This window comes from Raphanus sativus, chromosome 2 (assembly GCF_000801105.2).
Source record: "Raphanus sativus cultivar WK10039 chromosome 2, ASM80110v3, whole genome shotgun sequence".
Classification (NCBI taxonomy): domain Eukaryota; kingdom Viridiplantae; phylum Streptophyta; class Magnoliopsida; order Brassicales; family Brassicaceae; genus Raphanus; species Raphanus sativus.
Genome location: NC_079512.1, coordinates 14,211,675 through 14,235,336, shown reverse-complemented (window position 1 = coordinate 14,235,336; position 23,662 = coordinate 14,211,675). Strand labels below are relative to the sequence as shown.

At 35.5% G+C, this 23,662-nt stretch overlaps 2 protein-coding genes and 1 non-coding gene across 3 annotated transcripts in view; 2 read left to right on the top strand and 1 right to left on the bottom strand.

Annotated features, from left to right (window-relative positions):
• The window catches only part of LOC108835357 (histone deacetylase HDT1), a 58,947-nt gene extending 39,832 nt beyond the window's left edge, over positions 1 to 19,115 (top strand). Inside the window, exon 10 of the mRNA XM_056999707.1 lies at positions 19,105 to 19,115. The gene's annotated coding sequence lies outside the window, so the exon portion shown is untranslated. The remainder of the gene's footprint in view (positions 1 to 19,104) is intronic.
• Positions 859 to 2,184, top strand: LOC108834975 (uncharacterized). The gene has a single exon (XM_018608294.1). The coding sequence runs from the start codon at positions 859 to 861 to the stop codon at positions 2,182 to 2,184; it is 1,326 nt and encodes a 441-aa protein (XP_018463796.1).
• LOC130508819 (small nucleolar RNA R71) lies at positions 4,482 to 4,589 on the bottom strand. Its single transcript, XR_008943001.1, has one exon. It is a non-coding gene; the product is annotated as a small nucleolar RNA R71 (small nucleolar RNA).
• Positions 19,116 to 23,662: the final 4,547 nt, after the last annotated feature.

The following is a 23,662-nucleotide window of genomic DNA, read 5'->3' as shown; positions in this document are numbered from 1 at the left end:
AATTTAGAAATATCCGAATGGGGCTGAAATCTTTGATCCCGAAAACCCGAAACCCGAATGGACTGAACCGAAACCCGAATGGGTACCCGAACGCCCAGCCCTATGAATAGGTACATATATATATTTTTTTTTTAATTAGATGACACAATAATATGGATTACTCTAGATATTGCGAGATTATAGCCTTCACAAAATGAAATATTCCTTTTTAATATATAGCACAATGATTTTATTGATGCAATTTATTATTTACGTATATAATAGTTAGATATTTTCAACATAGTTAGATATTTAGGGATTTTATGGCCTATAACGAAGGCCCTTAATCACGCACATAAGATTGGAATACTTGTAGTAAATTAAATCATATCTATAGAGGATTTTAACAAAAAAAGAGTGGATCAAAAGTAAGGCTCTTTGCCTACTTGAAGGAACGCCTGCAGATTCGAGTCAATAGCTGGACAGGAAGAATGCTTTCTAGAGGTGGGAAAGAGGTGCTCATAAAATCGATATTGCTTGCATTGCCCACGTTTGTGATGTCTACATTGCTTCTACCATTAGAGACTTGCGAAAATTTAGCTAGTGCCATTGCACAGTTCTGGTGGAGTTCAAACCCGTCTAAAAGGGGGATACACTGGATCAAATGGGAAAAAGTATGTAAACCCAGAGAGGAAGGAGGTATAGGATTCAAACTCATCCACGAATTCAACCTAGCATTACTTGGGAAGCAGTTATGGCGTCTAGTACAATTCCCGAATTCATTATTGGCCAGGGTTTTGAGGGGAAGATACTTTAGATGTAGTACGCCTTTGCGTCTAAACAAAATGTCAAATTCCCTCATATGGATGGACGAGTATTATGGCTGCCAAAGAGTTGATACTGACGGGTATCAGACAGAAAGTCCACTCTGGAAATGAGATCAGGGCATGGGAGGATCCTTGGATCCCAACGATCCCATCGAGGCCGGCCAGAACCTGTGCACCAGTTGTACATCCATTGATGGCAGTAAGCGAACTCATGACGGGTAATCCGAGGTGTTGGGATGCACAGAAACTGGAACAATATGTTCAAAGGGAGGATATTGAGCTGAAAACATCACTGGCCATAAGCCAAGAATTTTCTCGAGATGAATATTGCTGGAGTTATACGAAAAATGGAATGTACACGGTCAAATCAGGGTATTGGGTTGCAACCAACTTGCTTAGAGAACATACCTCGGAGCCTGAGCCAAGTATTTTAAAACTCCAAGCCTTTGCTTGGAAAATAAAGGCTCCTCCGAAGATCAAACATTTCATAGCTATATCTGGACAATTAGCAGTTACTAGTAACCTAAACCATCGTCATATGCGATGTGATAATCATTGTCCTAGATGTGGAGCTGAGGATGAAACCATTAATCATGCATTATTTGAATGCCCCCCATCTATTCAAACTTGGGCACATGCTGCTACACTTACCCCTCCAACTACATTTCCCAGTGCTAGTCATTTCTCGAACATCGATTATCTATTTTGGAGAAAGAATGACATTGAAGACCCGGAACTAGATAAAGACCCATACCCGTGGATCCTATGGTTCATATGGAAAGGAAGAAATGAGAAGCTATTCAGAGGAATAGACAGGGACCCTTTGGAAACTGTAAGACATGCGGAATCGGAATGTCATGTTTGGTTTGCTGCAAACCGGAAGGATGAGGTGGTGGTATTGCCGGTAGATACAACTCCTCCTTTACAAACAGAAATATGCTTGATTGATGGTTCATGGACACATAATGCATTCTTTAGTGGTTATGGTTGGACATGGAAGAACAAGGATGGAGGAATTCAGCTACTGGGTGCAAGGAATAAACCTCGAAGGATATCAGCTTTACATTCGGAACTTGAAGCGTTAATATGGGCGATGGAGTGTATGCTGCAATTATCGACCTGTCAGCTCTTTGGAACTGACTGCAAGGATTTAATATCAATGATCGAGGACCCTGGATCATGGCCGAACTTCTCAACTGAACTGAAAGAGCTTCTCAAATTGAAGAGTAGATTCTCAGAGTTTTCGATAGTTTATATTTCGCGCAGTGAGAATGTATCTTCTGATTCATTAGCTAAGATAGTAAGATCTTTCCATAGGAACTTGTATTACATTGGTTGTTATATTCCGGTCTGGTTTCACAGACCACCTCAAGTCTAAGTAATATAGCGGCCGTTTGAGGAAAAAAAAACCAAAAAAAGAGAATTTGAAATGATGGTGAATCACACAGAAGTTAATGGTAATGTAAATTTTAGGAATTACTCATAATCAGAAATCAAGCTTTATTCTATTTCTACAAGTTATTTAATGCAAAGTGCCATTCGAATGGTATATGCTGGTCAAATTTAAGTAATTAGATTCTCAGAAAGGTTTAGTGCTATTTGTGGTATACAAAATTTTTGGGTTAGCATAAATGTAAAAACTACTATTTTCTATCAGTGGCATTTCTTTGTAATTATTGAGAAAAATTCAGGGTTAAGTACAATTTGTACTTTTATTTTAATTGTTTGGATTCAGAGATACTATCATAATTTGTTTTATAAAAATTTTAAACTAAAACTATTGATTATAACTTCTAAAAATTAATATATGTAGTGATATATGGTGTTTTATACATCATTGTATATATGTTTTCTAATTGGTTTTCAAGTCTTTATCGAGTCTTTCTAGTCATTTTCGAATCAATACAGGTCTGGAGTTGCACTGGATGGGAGATGGACCTGTTGGAGCAAAAGAGGTAGAAATCAGTGCAGTTTGGTTATTTTTATGTAGAACAGCCTGATGACTGTTCCCGATCAAGCGGACCAAGAAGACGGAGTGATCCGGTGGTTGTTCCCGATGAATAAGAAAAATTTAACATCTCGGGATTTGCCCTAATTATCCTCTTTTTTCTCTCCCAGCAGCATGTGGCTTTGATATATCATATTTTTATGTTTCTCATCATCATACTACGCTACTTTTCATAGAGAAGAACCCCTCAATCCTATCTCTTGTTTCTGTTTTTTTTATGCAGTATTATTCAGTATCAATGTCTCTGATCTCTTGTGATATGGCTGAGTAGTCTTCTAGCTTATCTAGGGTTCTAGGGTGTTGATTTCGTGAGCTAAACATAGATAAGTGAATCATTATATTGTCTTCATTCATATCCATCCTTATTGCTTGCATTAATCTGGTCATTTAATGTATCAACTTCGGTTTAATCTGATCACCAAAAGTGCTTAGGTTGCTACACATGTTATGAATGAGCATTGCATCCCTAATCAGCGAAAGTAGATATTAGGGTGTTTTGTGAACCTATCGGACCTGATCTCTATTGCTTGCGATCGCTTCTCACCTCAACGACAGTTAGACGGTGAAATCGATCAGCATAGGGAGCAGTACCACGACAGTGGGCTGTTCTACTTGAGTGATCCGAGTTCTAGACTTACGCTTAACTATGCTTGAATAATTGTTTGGCTCATAAGTTTTAACACCCGATGAAGTAACCCTAGACTGGCTTCTCTTTAATTTGAATTTACTCTTTGCAATCATTTACTTTACTTGCACGTCACTACTTAAATCAAACCCCCATATTTGTCTTAGCTTGATTTTGATCCCATAGAAATAAAGTGTAATCGTTGGTCTCTGTGGATTCGATCCTAAAGTGCTACATCGACATACCATTCGATTGTGGTATTGTGCACATTAGGTTAATTGGTGTGCGTATACACGTAATATCAATTTGGCGCCGTTGCCGGGAACCATCTTTTTACCTTTATTTTTCGGTTATTTATTTAGTCTAAGACCTCTAACTTGCTCTTTTCTCTTTGTTGTAGCTAATGTTCCAGGTGCATGACCAGTAGACATACTCGGAGAAACGTACAAGGACATTTAGTTACACTCAGCAACCAGGATCTCGCAAGGTTAGAAAGACAGAACAGACAACAGCCAAGGACACCACCATGGGTGATCGCGGCCATCAGGATGATCTCGCTGCTGCAATGCAACTGATGCAACAACAAATGCAGCAGACCATCCAAGCTCAACAAGCAGCTGCACAACAAGCTGCTCAACAGGCTGCTCTCGCGCAGCAGGAACAGGCGGCGCAGACTGTTCCGATTGGGGAGAGAAACCTTCCGCGGAACATTCCTATTACGCGCTCTGCCATTGTTCCACCACTCTGCACCAGGCAGGACTTCGAGATCAAGCCTGCTCTGATTGATCTGGTGCAGAGAAAAGTGTTCTCTGGTCTCTCTGCAGAAATTCCAATGGAGCATATTGAGAATTTCGAAAAAGTCTGCAGTTTCACTCGTGCGAATGGTGTGCCATCAGACTACATCAAGTGCATGCTATTCTCATTCTCTCTTGATGGAAAAGCTGCACGGTGGTTGAACTCTCTCCCTACCGGCTCTCTCACTTCATGGGAACAGGTCCGATCAGCATTCCTCAACCATTTCTACTCTAAGGCGAGAACAACTGCATTGAGGAACAAGATCACCTCATTAAGTCAGCTCCATGATGAGCCTTTTTGTGACGCATGGGAGCGCTTCAATGACTACCAGAGAGAATGCCCTCACCATGGATATGATGATGATTACCTCCTAGGCATTTTCTATGATGGAGTGGACTGGAAATACCAAGGTGCTCTAAACTCTTTGAGCAATGGAGATTTCATGACTCAAACTACTGATGGAGCGTTTAAGCTGATTGAGAATATGACAGCTAGCTCAACCAATGAGAACCAGGAGAGCGATCGATCCAAGGAAGTCAACAGTGTACACACTCAGAAAATTGATGAGCTGACAACTAAGGTCGATCAGCTACTACAGAACAACCAGGCACAAGGATCTGGGTATCAGAACACCTTCCCGCAGAGCAATCAGCAAGCTATTCCAGCCGCGACTGTTCCACAAGATGAGCTGAAAAACCTCAACGTCATGATGCAGCATATGCTCCAGAGCCAGCAACTTTAAGTCAAGGTACTGAATCAGGTTACCACATACATCAACACTAGGATGGACAGCATGTTCACCGAGCTGAATTCAAAATATGATACTGTGAGCAACCACATAAAGAGGATTGATGTTCAGCTTGCTCAAACTGCTGAAACTGTTAAAAGGCAGCAAGAGATCATTCGTGGAAAGAGTGTGATGAATCCTAGGGTTGAGCACTGTAATGCAACCGAGCAGAGACGTGAGCAATCTGAGGAAAACCAAGCGGAACAACTATTCGCTGAGACTGTTCTGGGCGCAGAACAGAGAACAGAGCAGTCTGCTAGCTCTAGAGTGACTGCTCCCGCTTCTGACGGATCTACTGAGATTCCACCAGTGCGAGTCTATGTTCCTAAAGTTTCCTATCCTATTCCACCTCGACATCTGATGGATCCCATTAGTACATAGCAGTTGGCTGGATTTAGGAAGATGGTAAGAAGGCTTCCTCAAAAAATCTCATTTGAACAAGCTTGGGAGATTCGGCCATTGCACATGTTCTTCAAGAACAGTGGAGAGACTCGAGAGGAAATTAAGGCTGTCTTTACTGAAGACTTAACACCATCACTGAAGGTATTGCCTAAGGTTGATGACTATGGGAAGTTTGTTTTTCCATGTTCCATTGCTGGATTAGAATATAAAGAAGCTCTTTGTGCCTCTGGATCTTGTGTGAATCTTGTCTCAAAAGCGATTATAGACAAGTTGGGCATTACTGAGGTTGAGCCTTCTCAGGTGACTCCAGAGGCGGACCCACATGGAGAGGGGTGGGGTCACTTGACACCACAAATATATGATAAATTTTTGTTTTGTATGTGAAATTGCTAAAGGATATGTAGCTCAGTTGGTAAAATCCTGTGGTTGAACCCACAAATAACCTGTGTTTGACCCACACTATTAACATTTTTATATTTTGACCCCAGAAATAATTTCTCCTTGGTCCGCCCCGTGACTCTGACTTTTGCAAACTCTTCAAGAGCAGTTCCTTATGGCACCATTCGCAACCTTCCTATCCAAGTTGGGGACTGTGTTCTCCATATTGAATTTCAGGTTATTGAGATGAACAAGGATCATGAGATGCCTTTGATCTTAGGAAGGACATTTATGGCTACAGTGGGAGCAATCGTTGATATGCCTAATAAGAGAGTCTCCTTCTCCCACATCAACAAGAATGTCTTCTATCATGCTGTTCCCACCAGATTTCAGAAATTACACGCCTCTTGCATCTCAGTGTTCAGTGGAGAAAAGCTGATGGTTGTTCCAAGGAAAGAGCTTGGTAAAAACAGTGAGTTCAAGGAAGTCCTGAATGGAGATCCTCACACTGATACCAAGAAACTCAATGGGAATGCAAGGGTGAAAGAGAAAGTCCAGAAGAAAAGGGTCAAAGGAGATCCTACTATGACTTTGACACATCACTGGTGTGATGAGAAATCCATTGAGTATGAGGTAAAGTGCAAGGGTACCTCTAAACCTTTCTCTAAAGTCAGAGTTATTCTCACTGATGAGCTGAAAGAGAAAGTTCTGCTGTGAAAGGGTTGTTGAGCAGAGTTTTGAAGCTGAATATGTCTGATTGTGGAGCTTGTTTTGGAACAAGCCCTCATGCTCAACCCGACTGATCCTTGTCACCAAGTCAAGCTAGTGACTTTAACCAAGCGCTTGGTGGGAGGCAACCCACACGTAAGTGTAAATATAACTTGGTTTTGTTTTTGTTTGCTTATTTTCGTTTTAATTTATTGAGTTTCAGGTAAAAAAAACCAGAAAAATTCGAGATACTTCGAAAAATTATGGATTGCAGAAACGGAGCACCATGTTCTTCAGGAGCTTAGAACAACCATTTCAGGTGAAAATCTGGCGACAGAACACCCATAATTTTTCGGAGCACCCGCTCCAGGTAAGTATCTCGACCAAAAAAAATTGTATATTCTTGTTTTCACCTTCTCTCTGATTTATTTTCACACCGAGACGTTGTGAAATAAGTCCGGGGGAGGGTCTTTGTCGTTTACTAACTCGTTTATTTCTTTTGTTTTTCTCTTGAGTCAGTTTGAGTCAGTTTTTAGGATTGAGTCAGTCAAAAATTTGTGGGAATTAGGACCTTATTCCGTGTTGATCACTGACCACCTCGTGCTTTAGTTATCTTATTCAGTGACCTTAGCAGTGGCGAAAGACACACTTGTGGACCTGGAACACCCTGACATTTCTCACTTGATTCTCCAGAAGTTCTCAGCCGATCAGGTTACACTGGGTAAACTCAACTCCACCTAACTTGAACCTAATCTTGAATGAAATTCTTCTTGTTATGGGCACTAGATCAAGGAAACGAAAACTACACTCAGGACTTCTTATCCTTTATATCCATCTTGTTGTTCCTGAGTGGCTAGCTCATCTTTAGCTAGTTCCCACCCTGCGCCTTAGCCTTTATTCCACCTTCATGCATTTGTTTTTCAGTGTTATATGTGCAGATATGTGCAAAAAGGACGTAGAAGAAAGGATCGACGCAGCCTCTTACTCGTTACTGCTGCGCAGATTCAGTCAGAAGGAGAACAAGCAGATTAAGGGAGCAACCACTCCATAACCAATGAGCTGTGCAAGAACATGGGTGGAGAACCAGAATGATTTGAACCAGAAGAACCACCAGTGGCAATCCAAACATCACATGTTACCTCCTTCTTCGTCACCTCACCATTTTTGTTAAGAAAAAAAAATCTATCTTTCATTTTATTTAGTATATGGTGATGGAGAAGGAGAAGAATTCATGATACATGAGCCATTGGGAAGGTCGAGCAGAAGAGTGGGTATCAATATGAAGGGATTAGGAGCAGACAGACGAGCAGAGCAGTCTGATGATTGTTCCCGAACGAAAAGAACAGTCGTTCCAGAGATAGCAAAAACGAGTAAGGGGCTGTGGACATCAATGGAGCCGTCCTCTCATGACTATTTTGCGCGATATCCTGCATCCACAACGAAAATTTGGTAGCCCCTAAACACTCTTTAGATCCGCCATAAAATTAGCCTGTTCCACACCTAGTCCGTCTACCCTGAATAGTGCCTGTGATGAGAAGCTCACGCTGCTCTTAAATGAATGTAGGGAGTTCTGTCTCGATAGTGTTGCTTTTTCAGGTTTGAGATGTAGAGTATGGAGCCGATTTTCGAACAGCAGTCAGTGGGGTTCTGGTAAGAGTGTGTTGTCCTAGTTTACTGCTTGTATGGTTCAGAGATTCGTGGTTAAGGTATGGTTGCTGAGAATAGGAGAGTTCCCACACTTTCAAACCTTTCTCCCTGTTCTTGATACTTGGCCTTGTTCGAGGACAAACAAGGATCTAAGTATGGGAGAATTGATATATGGTATTTTATAAATCATTGTATATATGTTTTCTAATTGGTTTTCCAGTCTTTATCGAGTCTTTCTAGTCCTTTTCGAGTCATTACAGGTCTGGAGTTGCACTGGATGGGAGATGGATCTGTTGGAGCAAAAGAGGTAGAAATCAGTGCAGTTTGGTGATTTTCACGTAGAACAGTCTGATGACTGTTCCCGATCAAGCGGAACAAGCAAACGGAGTGATCCCGTGGTTGTTCTCGACGAATAAGGAAAATACAACATCTCGGGATTTGTACTAATTATCTTCTTTTTCTCTCCTAGCCGCATGTGGCTTTGAAATATCATATTTTTATGTTTCTCATTATCATACTACGCTATTTTCATAGAGAAGAACCCCTGAACCCTATCTCTTGTTTCTGTTTTCTTTATGCACTATTATTCAGTATCAATGTCTCTGATCTCTTGTGATATGGCTGAGTAGTCTGCTAGCTTATTTAGGGTTCTAGGGTGTTGATTTCGTGAGCTAAACATAGATAAGTGAATCATTATATTGTCTTCATTCATATCCATCCTTATTGCTTGCATTAATCTGGCCATTTAATGTATGAACTTAGGTTTAATCTGATCACCAAAAGTGCTTAGGTTGCTAGACATGTTATGAATGAGCATTGTATCCCTAATCAGCGAAAGTAGATATTAGGGTGTTTTGTGAACCTATCGGACCTGATCTCTATTGCTTGCGATCGCTTCTCACCTCAACGACAATTAGACGGTGAAATCGATGAGCATAAGGAGCAGTACCATGACACTGGGCTGTTCTACTTGAGTGATCCGAGTTCTAGACTTACGCTTAACTATGCTTGAATAATTGTTTGGCTCATAAGTTTTAATACCCGATGAAGTAACCCTAGACTTGCTTCTCTTTAATTTGAATTTACTCTTTGCAATCATTTACTTTACTTGCACGTCACTACTTAAATCAAACCCCCATATTTGTCTTAGCTTGATTTTGATCCCATAGAAATAAAGTGTAATCGTTGGTCTCTGTGGATTCGATCCTAAAGTGCTACATCGACATATCATTCGATTGTGGTAGTGTGCACATTAGGTTAATTGGTGTGCGTATACATGTAATATCATGTAGATATAAAAAAATAAAAGAAACAAAATATTGTTTTAAAAGTTTTAGTATAAATTTTGAAAACAAAATTTATTAAAACTATAACTTCAAAATAATTTAAATTTTTTAAAATAAACAGAATATTATTTTTATAATGTTCTTTATATTTTATCACAATAATATGTTCTTTATATTTTTGTGATGTTATAATACGTTATCTTATATTTGTATTTCTATTTTAATAATTTTGATTGCAAATGTATTGATTTTCTTAATATTTTTATTTATCTCAAACATTATTGGTTAAGTATGCACAATTTATAAGAACTTAAAAGCATTTCAGTCAGTAATCAGTGTGGAAAATGTCAAAAGTAAAATTATTTATGAAACAAAGTATATTATAGTTCTTTTTACAAAGATAAAATAAACTTTCTAACTTATCTTATATATTTATTAAAGTTGCCGTCAAAAAAAGTATATATATTTATTAAAGTTACAATTTTTTGTTGTAATGCATTCTCTATTATCTGTCCAAATATAGAATATGTTTGCCTCAGTTCTAAGCATTTTTTTTTGTTATTTATGAAATACAATATATATTGTAGGTATTTACTTCATTGTAGAAAGATTTAGAAAATGTTAACTTGTATTCTATATTTAAGTTCTTATATGTGTATGCTATGTTCTAAACATGGTAGAATTTAAGCTGGTTGTCTATGTTCTATCTTAATTATATACTAGATTAGGATCCGCCTAAAGGGCGGAAATTGATTTGTCAAATTTCAATTAATAATATATGGTATATATAATATATGTATATAATATTATATATATTTTGTGTAACATTTATATATATATATACATATTAGACATATATATAATATTTTATTAAATATATATATAATTTAATAGTGTTATAATTTGTGTTGTACTTGTTATTAGTTTGTATTTAATCTTCTTTCATTTTTAGTATAATAATTTGCCTTGTCACACCTTTTACCTTTTAACTTATACACATAGTTATGCCTTTTTCAAAAAAAAACTTATACACATAGTCTCGTAAAATGTAATATATAAAAAAACATATTTAAAAAATCTACTGACCATATGCCACCATTATTTGGTTGTTTGAACAAAAAAAATCATGTTCTTGCATAACTGTGTATATGTTGTGATATGATGTAGGTGAAGAGTAAATATATGGAAGCAAAGTTAGTGATACGAACATGAGCCTATGTTGGTCTATGCCACAATTATTTGGTTTTTGGAAGATCAATGAGCATAAGCATACACGGTCTTTGTATGCTTACGTTGTAAATGAGTCGGATATTTTTTCTCTTATGTCTGGAATGATATGGAACTCGTTGATTTAAGAGTGGTTCAGTTTTATATGATCTAATTATATTAAGAGATTAACCAAAAATATTATAAAAGTGTTACTGGTTAGGTTTAACTAATCTATGTTGGTTAAGATTTGGTTTAACTTAAGTTGGTAAGTTGCATTGTATAGGAGGCATGATATATTCTAGCAACAACTATGAAAGAGTCCAAAATTTAAATGAGAACTTCAAATAGTAGATAATCCCTAAATTAATAGATTAGATGTATTCTTACATTTTGTCTATGTTTTATCCTTTTAGAATGTGTATTTATGTATTGATATATTTGTTTATTTAAAGCTGAGAAACGAGGACGTAATCCTAACTAATTTTTAAATTTATCTTATTCTTAACGTTGAGTTACGTTAAATTATAAGAGGTGAGCATTTTGGTTTAATTATGGGTTCAGTTCGATTTGGTTTATTTGAGTCTAGGAAAACCTTAACCCAAGTCATCCCAAATTAGTTTGGTTCGGCTTGTGTTCGGTTTGGTTCAGTTTTACTTTGGTTTGGTGTATGTTGGGTTCGGTTTTAATTTGGTTTGGTTTGTATCTGGTTCGGTTTAATTTGGTTTTGTTTTTGTTTGTTCAGTTCAATAGAGTTAGATTTTTTAGTTTTGTCTAGTTTTTTTACAAAAAAAAAAATTGTAAAAACATAAAAAAATTATCATTTGACACCAAATCATTATATTCTTCGTATTTACATGTAAAACTAAACATCACAATAAAAATCTATAATATTTAATCCAATAATTTTATATTATTGTTTTGAAACCTAATATAAATATCATAAGTAATTTTTGGTTTTGATTTTAATGTATGAGATTCATATTCTTTTATTTTAATATTAGTTATGTTTATTATATTGTTTTATAAGTAAAATGTATAATTTTTTTATTTGTTTAGGTTAAATATATTAAAATTTAATATTATTACTATATTTAATTAATTAAACTAAAAATATTTCGATTTTTCGGTTTGGTTTAGTCTTAAACCGAACCATTTGGGTTGATCAAATCTTGAACCATACAGTTTAGCATAGAATTTGGTTTGGTTTAAGTTCGGTTGGGTCGTTTGGTTCGGTTCGGTTTGTTTTTTTTTCCCACTCCCACAAATTACGTTGAATTCAACTTTTTGATTCATCGATTTTTTTACTTCTTCTTCTTTAAGAACTCTATTTTCATAAAATCAAATGGTTTATATATATGTAATATGTGGTGTTTGGAGATGAGATTTGAATAAAGAATGGAGCTTTGATAAAGAAAATTGACGTAGATTACTCACTTTGGAATCGGGTACTACATTAAAATTGAAGATGATGGTGAAAAAGGACTAAATATTTTCAGTTATTTTATTAAAAATCTATATAGATAAAATAAATAGATAAAGTAAATAGATAGACTATATAAATATATAATTTTTATTCTTGATTGTCCAATGTAATTTATAAATTGGATTAGAAAATTAATTTTGTATTAAATTATAGTTTAGAGTTTATTTTAGCATTTACAAAATCAAAGGTATATATTAGGAAAAATTAATAAAATAAAAATTATATTGGGACAAACAATTTCCCAGTATGACAAATGCCGTGTGAGTATTTTGAACTGCCCTAAGCAGAGCCTTGAAAAGACAAACATCATGCTTAAGCGATTTTAAGAAAATATGACCTCATCCATATACAACATATTTTAGAAAAATAGTTGTCACTTAAAAAATAAACAATCTGACTAATAATTCTAAAAAATAACTTTTCTTCATTACATTTTTTCAATAAAACTTTCAAAATCAATGTTTTTAGGAGTTCTATTTTGATAGCATTTTTCATCATTATATTTAACAAAACTATCAAGAATTTCATATTTTCTTAAATACTTGAATAAACATTTATTTGATATTTTGTATCTTCTCTTTTTCTCCATCGGATTGGTGTCTTTTATTCGATAACATCTTTCTATCAACATATAAAATAATGATAGTTATTAAAAATTTACTTAAACAGGTGTAAATTATTCAGGTTGATAACAAAGTCATTCAAGTAAATCCCAAATACAAAAGTAATTAGAAAGCAGAAATTACCTTAATTACAATGATTTATGGAGAAAAGTGAGATGAAAAACATTGTTAGTAAAGTCTTTAATTTCTTGAAGTGATAGTGAGCAGAAGAAGACGGTAAGTTGGTAACATGCAAACTTTACATTATTTTCCCACCTTTTTGTAAGATTAACAATTTCTAAAAACTCTTTTAAGTATTTTATTACTTTAATTAGTAAAATAATAATGGACTAATAACCTTTTTTTCAATTATGTATCCAATTTAACTTTTTAGTAATCTTTATCTTAGTCCCATATAAATTTATTAAGTGTTTAATATTTTAATAAACTAGTAACTAAAGGAAGCACAGCTGCTTCTTGGTAAATACATGTTATTAAGTATTTTAAATTTTAAAATGATGCTCTAAGTCAATGTTTCTTTTTTATAAAGGAAGCACGGCTCTCAGTATGACAATATTTACCAATTTTTCCTATTTAGTTTCAAATGTTAATAATGTGAACAGGAAAACTGAAACTTAGGAGCTTAAGAGAATTCAAAATTTTGTTCAAATCTCCGTTTATGGTATTGAAGTATTTATAAATTTTTTTATCAAATCCTTTCTAATTGAATTAATCAATTCAAAATTTTCAAATTTCTCTCTATTAACAAATAAAGTTTTCACTCATGATATCTATCAAAACTTATTTAGAATTATCAGATAATTGATTTTATACAAAAGAATCATGAGAAACATATACCATCTCATTAGATGGTATTTCAAAATAAATAAATTTCAAAATAAATAAATAAAACTAGGAAAAATTGATCATCTACTCATATTAGGAGGTAATATTGGGAAGTTGCCCATGATTTGACATAAAAGTAAAATCTCATACAAATAGTCTCATGATTTGCCCTTTTTATACTCTCTTTCCATTAAATTTATCTGACAATCTTTCTCTTTGTTACGGTCTTTTTCTTTCTTTCTCTGACAGTCTCTTTCACTCAATCGTACATTTTTTTCACAGTCCATCTTTTTTTACACAATTTTCTTCTTAATTTTTTTTTCACCTATAATTTTATGTGTAAATCATTTTTTCTGCATAAAACTATGGTAGTATATTTATAAAAAGTGAAAAAACAGATAAATATTTTTTTGGGTTTATGAGAAATTACATTATTACTCATCATGATTTGACCACTAAACATATTACAAAATATATTAGAGAGTTTAGCATATTTTGTAACAAGATACAAAAATTGTTAACATGCTACAAAATATGATAGCGAATTAAAATTTTTTGTAACATGATGCAAAATTTGTTAACATTAAAATAACATCAACTATAGTATCGCTAATATGATAAATAATTTGTTAACATTAAAATAATATCAATTTTTATTGGATTTATGATATAGAACTACATTATAACTCATCGATAATTTGGCCACCAAACATTTTTACAAAATATATTACTGCGTTAAAAAAATTGTAACAAGATACAAAATTTGTTAACATGTTATAAAATATGTTAGCGAATTAAAATGTTTTGTAACATGATACAAAATTTGTTAACATTAAAATAACATCAACTAAAGTATCGCTAACATGATACACAATTCGTTAACATTAAAAAAATATCAATTTTTATTGGATTTATGATAGAATTACATTATAACTCATCAATAATTTGACCATCAAACACTTTACAAAATATGTTAGCTAGTTAACAAAATTTGTAACAAGATACAAAATTTGTTAACATATTACAACATATGTTAGCGAGTTAACAAATTTTGTAACATGATAGAAAATATATTAACATTAAAGTAACATCAACTATAAAATGCATAAATTTATTTAAATTTTAGACAATCAAAGTGAAAAATTTACCAGTAGTAGAGCATAGTCATAAGCTATATACTCAATTCCTTATTTGTACACACAAATCTAAATGATCAAACCCAAGAAGATAAAAGAATACAATTTTAATATGACTAATAATAATAGATATAAACATCAATGATTTTGTGATATATGAAGATGAACATAAACATTGTATAATTGGTAGAAAATAGAATACTAGAAATAATTTTTAATTTTTTGAAGATTATAATCTGAAAATAGAATGGAAAAAAGAGAAAAATATAAGAAAAGAGAAAAAATAAAAGGAGAGAAAATAAAAACAGAGAAAAAATATAAAAAGGAAAAGAGCAAGTGTCAGTAGCTGACGCAAAACACAGAGTTGAGGAATAGATTACAGGTTGCAGTAGGGGTAAAAATGGAATCATAATGAGTTTACCAGATGAAGGATAATTGCCTAATATCACTAACGAGTGGGGGTAGCAGTGCCAAGTTTCCCATAAAACTATTGTTTTATTTTTAAAAAAGTAAATTCTATGTTTTTCTTTTTCATTAGCTTTCATCTTTGACAGTGCCAAGACTAGCTCCGTTTGTTACACACACATAATCATACCTCTGTTTCCCTGTGTATGTTTTGCCTGTGATGATTCACATAACAATATATCATTATTCATGAAACGTTGAGAACGAGAGAGAGGAGTTATATATTCTGCCCGTTTACGGATTCAACAACCAGTCGATGTACACAAAACAAGGAGAAAATGACAAAGGTTAACAATTAAGAGCATTAAAGAGATGAAAGCACTAACCTGCTGAATCTCTTTCTCCCTCTTTACTGATACTAGGGGCCTAGCCCCGCGTAAGCGCGGAAATATTGACAAATACTTGTATTGTTGTAGTATAAAATTTTAGTTTCATATATTATTGATGAAGGTAAAACTATAATGTTGTTGACGTGGTCGATCATGTAGAAGTGTAGTTTGCATTGTGAGAAAATAGGATACTGACTAATTGAATGTGTGTAATATATAAGTTTGTATATTATTTATTGAGAATAATGGGCATGTGTAGTGTATTCAAATAAATTTATCCGAGAATGCATTCGAAGAGAGCTAATGCCAATGTGTATTATCGCGATATTGTTTATGTTGTGAATGTTGCTAAAAAAAAAGTTTATGTTGTGAATAACATGTCCTGCATTTGATTTAAACCATAGTAAATATAACTTCAATTCAACTATTAAACAATATAATTTTTTCTCCTCGTATGAGGTACTTAGCCGTAAATAGCTTTTAAAATCTGGGGATAGAAAAATATTGCAAAGTCATAAAGAGAAAATGCATAATAATATCTGAAATATGTTAATAGTAACTTTGCATGGACGAAATTTTAACAGTTCGCTTGATATTTTAATATTTAACGATGGAAAATATTCCTAATGAATTATATGATTCTAGTGGAGTTTATTTTTTTTTACTTTATTTTTAGTCTAGATCTTTTATTATGATAGTTCTAAGGAATGTTATCATCAAAGTATATCTTAATATATATATGCACGCTTTGCAATTATCTTGTTAATGAACTTTGATGAATAAAATTATAGTTGTTTCTTTGTGTGTTAGTATGATATAGGTTTCAAGTATTCGAAAATTAAAATTGAGTTCGTGCTGTGGGTTTTTATGTGATAAAATTAAGGGATAATTTGGGAAATACCCTATTCATGTTTTTAAATTTGAACAATATATTTTGTTTTTTTTCTTTTTGTAGACTACACTTTCTTATATGCGAAAAGTCATTTATATCCGGATTTTCTTTTATACCAAGAATTAAAAACAAAACTAAAACAATAAATTATTTATGTTTTGAGATAAACATAATTATGATAATAACCACTATATGCTTTTTGGATTAATGTATGTTTCATTGCTCGTGTATTGGAGTTTTTTAGAACTAAGTATAATCGACAATGATGACCAAAATATAATATAATCGACAACTTAGTTGAATCACAAAAACTTTAGACCATATACCTTATAAACCAGAACCTGCACAAATCCCTATTGTTCATTCTTAAAATGGTGAAAACAAACGTTGTATTCCATGAGAAGCTAATAATCATTTTGCTTGAAGTAAAAGAGATCTTAAAGTAGATGTCTGGAATAGTAACACACTCCATTGATGATTTGGTTGGAACTTGGAAGTGTTACGTATGTGACTTTTCATGTGTGAATTCTTCTTATGCTTTGAAGTTGTGCTTGATTAGGATTTCAGTTTAAGTCTTTCGGTGTTCATGTGCAGGCACTTTAGTACATAATATATGTTCAATTATTTATATCATTAATACGCTGTGGTTGTTTTGGTTCGTGTTTGTAGTGGTTTGCTTGTATGCTTATATCTCGGAGCCTTGTTTCCATGTATAAACATTAAACAGATATCCTCTTTTTTTCTTTTATCCTGTAAATTAAAACGAAACAGAGCTCTTTCTTTTTTCATTAGCTGTGCAGTGTAGACAATACTAATTGTTCATTGTCATTTATTTCCCTAGTGTATTACTGCATGTTTTTTTTTTTTTTTGCTAAATGTATTACTGCATGTTGATTATTGAAGATGATCATTTATGTATTAGCTTTAGTTCTATGCATAGTTTTGATCAAAAGCATAGTATCCTACAATAAATTAACAAAATACATAATCATTTTCAACAGATCCACCATACAACGTCTGTTTCTCTAAATTACGTTTCTCTAAATTTCTAAGCACGTAGTTGATGTTTGCCATTGAAAGAGACGATGTAGGTGATATATAAACGAGAATATACAATAATTTTAAATGTTTATATTTGATACTTTAGTAAATTAACATATGCAAAGTGTAGTTTTCAGAAAAATTAACCAGTGGTGTAGTTTTCAAATTGAAATCTCACATGGATGTATTTTTCTAAATTTCCCCTAAAATTAATCTTAATTTGTGTAACTCCGTGCCAAATCATGGAGAATTTTCTTATATGGTACTATTTATTTCATTTATACATTATCTTGTGATTTGTAAGCGTACCAGGCCAAACTTTATACTTATTAACTAAATATGTATGCATATATTTAATTAATATCAATGAATATGTGTAATATTTGAAATTCTATTTAACTGAAAATGCATATTAAGTGAGCATACGGCAAGCCACCGTGTATCTCACTACTGCATGTTTATTGCTCTATGGTTTATTATGTATATAACATATTCTGCATTGTGTTTCAAGATACTAAATATAACGTCAACCCTTTTAACTATTAAATTATAAAATCTGTTCTCCTCAGTTGAGGTACTTAGCCGTAAATGGCTTTAAGAAAACCTGAAAATTAGGAAAATATTGCAAAGTCTAAAATAGCAGGAGAAGCATAGTTAATTTTAAAATCGTAAAGAGCCTGAAGCAGAGATGGGTTGACGACAGCTTTGGGACTTCACGCATGGGGACGTTGCCGGCAACCCTCTCTGCCCTTAACACCCGATGGATTTGGCTTATCGACTTGACCTTCAACTTTGTTGCTGGCAGAAGCAGATGCTTGCCCACCTTACTCTTCAGCAATCTGACCTTCACTGGTGTTGAAAGTCTGGTAATAGTTGAACATATGTTAGTATTACATGACTTTTATGTAATGTTTTGCAAGAAGTTTTTTATTTTAGTACCTCAGGGTTGATGTGGTCACTGACTCCAGAAACAGAAAAATGATATGGGAATATGGTTAGATAGATTATGATATTTTACATTAAGAGTTTTGGTAGTTTTCTATTTAATAATTGGTTTACTTTTTATATTAGTTTAAGGGTTTTTCATATTCTACAAAGTTGTATCCCTATATAAGGGTTTCTTATTATTAATAATAGAGAAGCTTCCAAGAATTAACTTAATCTCTAAGAGAGATTAGGTTAAGAGGAAGTAAGCTTTTTGGTTCATATCAATTTGGTATCAGAGCCGAACGATCATTAGTTGTGATAACATGAGTTTTGACAACATATTTGCAATACTTGGTGAGATAATGGAGATTGCGAAGAGCATTAAAGAAGATTTGAAGCAAGAGAGGATGAAAAAACAAGCAGCAATGCTAGCTATGGAGACGTTTGCTGCTGTCCACGAAGAAGCATGCGAGCAGCCCAAGACAGTGCTAGAAGAAATTCATGAGGAGAAAGTCTGTAAGGAGGAAACTATGTTGCAGGAAGATATGGCGACAAAGAGAAAAAAATCAGACTTTAATACGCTTTGCAAGTTTTCAATTCAAATATGTGATACCTCAACAAAGAAAGTAAACTGTTGCGGTGATCAAGTGCAGTTTCTGTCACGGTCTATGGCAGAGCATGACAATCAGCTTGGACAGCAAATACATTGCTATAGTCATTTTGTGCTTATCATTAGTTGGAGTTTGAGGACAAGCTCCGATTGGAAGGAAGGGATAATGATATGGGAATATGGTTAGATAGATTATGATATTTTACATTAAAAGTTTTGGTAATTTTCTATTTAATAATTGGTTTACTTTTTATATTAGTTTAAGAGTTTTCCATATTCTACAAAGTTGTATCCCTATATAAGGGTTTCTTATTATTAATAATAGAGAAGCTTCCAAGAATTAACTTAATCTCTAAGAGAGATTAGGTTAAGAGGAAGTAAGCTTTTTGGTTCATATCAAAAAAGTGTGGTGGTTTGGAGTGAAATTAAACAGTGTCACACGTATCTGGAAAACAAAATATTTTCCTTCAAGTTCTGCAAGACATTGTAGGAGTTCCTCACCGCCACCATCATTCATCTGCAGTGAGTGAAACAATTTAGCAGATGCACAATGTTTTTGAAACAATTCTATACCTTGAACTAAATTTGTGAGAACTAAAACAACCCTCAGCTAGTGTAAGTCTGTAAGAGCAGCTGCATTTTGCTTACTTAGTTTAAGCATCTCTCTGTTGAACACCACAAAACTGGTATTGCCATTTACATCTTCGACACAGTGCCTGTAACAATGGAGACTTGTGATTGCAAAAAAAAAAGTCTCAAACAATCAGACATAATTATCTACTATTATCAAAGTTCTCACTTTATAAAACCAGTGACGTTGTCATTAACACAGCTGTTGCAACGAAGAGAAGTGCCAGGCTTGTCTAGCTTACTGTTGCATTCAGTGCATGAGACAAAAGACCAGCCATTTTGTTGGAGAACAACAATCCGAGCCTTGCAAATAAATTATGCTTCTTGTGTCTTCACCAAGCAACAAAAAAAAACTATTTGTATAAATCTTATCTTAACCTAAACGAATTTTCCCATTTTTTAAAAACAATTAATCATAACTGCTCGTCAGAATTGGAGATTAATTTTTTTAGATCTCCAATGGAGACAAGTTCCTTCTTTTTTATCCCTTCTTTGGTATTGATACAGCTTAAGACTACCTTAGTCATTCCTTAGCTTAGATCCTTTCAACTTATGCACAGAGGAATATTATCTATCAACCATTGGTCTAAAACTAATCTAACACTTGTCTGGTCGAATCACCTTATCCATGGTCAGCATACACACTACTACCAGCTCCAAGGTTGATCCTGAACCTAATCCAAGTCATACAATAACCAAGGTTCCATTCCCCTAACCATTCTATCTAGATCTAAGCAACATTGCTAGATCATACCTTGGCCACATCCACAGAGCTTGTTAGCTCATTGCCTCAGCTATCCCTAGCTTGTTAAACTAGCTCGTCCAGCTCAGCTGAGCTGAACCACTTCATAAAACTAATCTTAAACCATGATAATTCATGAAAATACCCATTAAGAGATTTCCATAATCAGATCTAAACAATTCCTTCAGAAACTATTGGATCTCAACTTACCTGCCCAACCAAGGCTATGAAGAGATTTCTCTGAACCGGCCAAGCTGTGGCTTAGTGCCTCCATTTCTAAACAACAGAGCATATGATTAAAAATTCCCACCAGTTCCTGAGTCAATCAACCAACCACCCCACATGACTCAGAACAGATGAGTCTTCACACATACCTAACCGGCAATGGAACCATGTACCAATGAACCTGGTCAGTCTTGCTCTTCTTCATGGCTCTCAGCCAATCCTGTACCAACCCAAGGTTGATACCTATCATACCATATGATTCCATTACCTCATTTCCACGGCCTGAAGCCATTGGTAATGCAAAACCATAGATCTGGTTCACTCATGAACCACCATGAATCACTAACTGTTGCATATCATCTAATTACCATCCCACATGGATGAATTAGTTCAACTATGATCCGCCCCTTTCCTGAAGGTCCTGTATCCCTACAATACATCACAATATATGGTCTCCAAGGGCGTGTCATACTTGGCCTCATATGCACCTCAAGAGACACCAACATAAACCACAAAGTAATCATATGTACATGTTACCTTATACTTGATCTTACTAGATCTTGTGCTTCCCTTATCATGTCTGGCCATGCCCTCCCTTGCAACCCTCTATCAAGTCTTATCACATACCTCCAGTGTTGATAAGATCCATTTATGGGTCGTGCCAAACATCCATTCCATAGAACTTCCATGGAACCAGTTTCTGCACTGCATCCACCTTCAAGACTATTCATGCCTTTGAGAGTGAAGTCCGGCCTTCTCCATTCTCCTCTGACTATTTGCGTGTGTTACCATGATGTAGAGGAAGCCTTGGGTGTGTTCATCCATGATCAAACACCACCCAAGGTCGTGCATCACTTCCCACTTCAGTTCCCATGAAACTGCCTTTCTACACACATCTGCCTTCAAGGCTGTCTCAATCATTGGAAGTGCATTCCAGCCCTCCATCTTCTCTCCTGGCTATTTGCATGTGTAGTATGGATGCAGAGGAAGCCCATGGTGTGGCAAACAATAATCAAAACACACCAGATGGTCGTTCATAACCCTCTCCATGATTGTCCACCAAACTGCCTCTTTGCTGCCTTTGAATGCATCTCTGTCTTGGATTGTGTAATCCGACCATCTCTCTGTTTTTCTATGTTTTTATTTGTGTTTCAGGAAGAAGAATGAAGCCCTGGCGTGCCTGCAAAAGCACGGACTTGCCCTCCTTTTATAGAAGAATGGGCAGTTACCTTTCTAAAGGTTGCTTTTTCGGTTTCATTTCTGGCCATTGATTTCATCAATGGTCCAGATCACACCCATTCGCCTATGGCAGTTGGCTGACGTCCTGGTCTTTTCAATCAGCTCCTGGACATGTCAAAGCCAGCCCAAACCGAATGTCAAGCTCTTGGCCTCATCCCAAGAGCCCACCAGCCAACCAGCACACATGGCTCATCCACATGGCCCGGTCCTGGCGCAGACCAGGCCCAACTGCCCAAGACTTGAACACTCAATCTAACTGAGTTGAGCTGATCCCCAACTGACCCAGCTGAGTGAGCTAGTTCATCCAACTCAGGGAGCTGACACACTCTTCAGTGAGCTACACTGAGCTGCACTACACTTCTTCTAGCTGGTCAAGCTTGCTTACCGCATCGCCCATCTGCCATATCACTTATGCAGCTTGATGTCTTCATCTTAATCAATATGTCTATGTCCCTTGATCCATTCCTTGACCTTGAATAAGCTTTCCCATGATCTCTCCTGATCATACAGCTCATTCCACCGTGTTCACGATCTATTCTGATGATCTGAACCAAGGCAGTTTGTTTCTATCGAAGCATTCAAACCCTAGGTCAAGTTCCAGGATCGGGGACATGACAAGTCTCCCCCACTTAGGATGGATTCGTCCTCAAATCCAGTGGTGCCTTTCTTGTCTCATTACAAAGGTTCCAACCGAACTCTTTGCACCCGGAACATGAAGCATGCTCGATTGGTTCTTCCTAACCAATTTGTTGCATATCCCTACTTGTTCCTACTGATCACGTCTTAATCATCATAAACACAAGTCTCCCCCACTTGATAGAGATTTAACTTAAAATCTTATCAAGTGGTCCATCAACACCCATACAAAGACTTGACTTGTGTCACTGGCCCAACTCTCCAGGTTACTGTCCTAGTGGACACCAAGTCTGTTACTCACTGACCCTAGTGCAAGACTAGATCATATTCAGTTCCTGCAAACATATTGCGTACTCAAGTCTTAGTAGATTCAACCAAATCTCTAAGCCACTCGATGCACCAGCCAAGTCCTAGCGAACATGTTCCAATCTTTAGGTTCCTCATTCTACCATGAGTCCTAACAGATTGTTCTGTTTCCTCAAGTCCTACGAGGACACCAAGGTTTGATTCCAGCCCAAACGTACTGGATCATCCCTAAACCGACCACAACTTTTTCCAGCTTGGTCATATTTCGATCTTAGTCCACACTAGACTAAACCTCCTCAACTTGACTTCTGTCCATCACTGGACTTTCTCATATCGTGATCTTGGTCCATTTAGGACGCGATCATAATCTGGCCCTGGTCCACGCAGGGACTCAACCGTCTCACCCCAACCTTAGGTCAATCTCCGAATTGGTTGTGCTGCGATCCTCATCCCTCACTGGACTTGATCGACTTCATTCCAACCATAGGTCAATCTCTGACTTGGTTGTTCTGCGACCCAGGTCCCTTCCCGGACATGGTCGACTTCAGCTCGGCCATCTCGGCAGGAGCTCTGCGGTAGGGAATTTTTGACATTGGGGCCGTCCCTGGTTCCAGTTTTACTATGAACGGGTCAGCCCTATCAGGGGGAATGCCCTGTAGCACCCGAAACACATCCTTTAACTCACTGACCAGCGGAATCCCGTCCGGGTTACCATCCCCAACGACCTCCTTAGTGCTGGTTGTGGCCAACTAGGAGAGAAAGATGTAAGTACACAAGGATTTACCTTCCAGACTTGTTTGAAGAATCCGATCCCATGTATACCCCTCACGACAATCAAGTGATGACAATATTAGGTTGGAGGTCAGCTGTGGTTCCTTCAAATATTTTCAGTAAGTACAAAC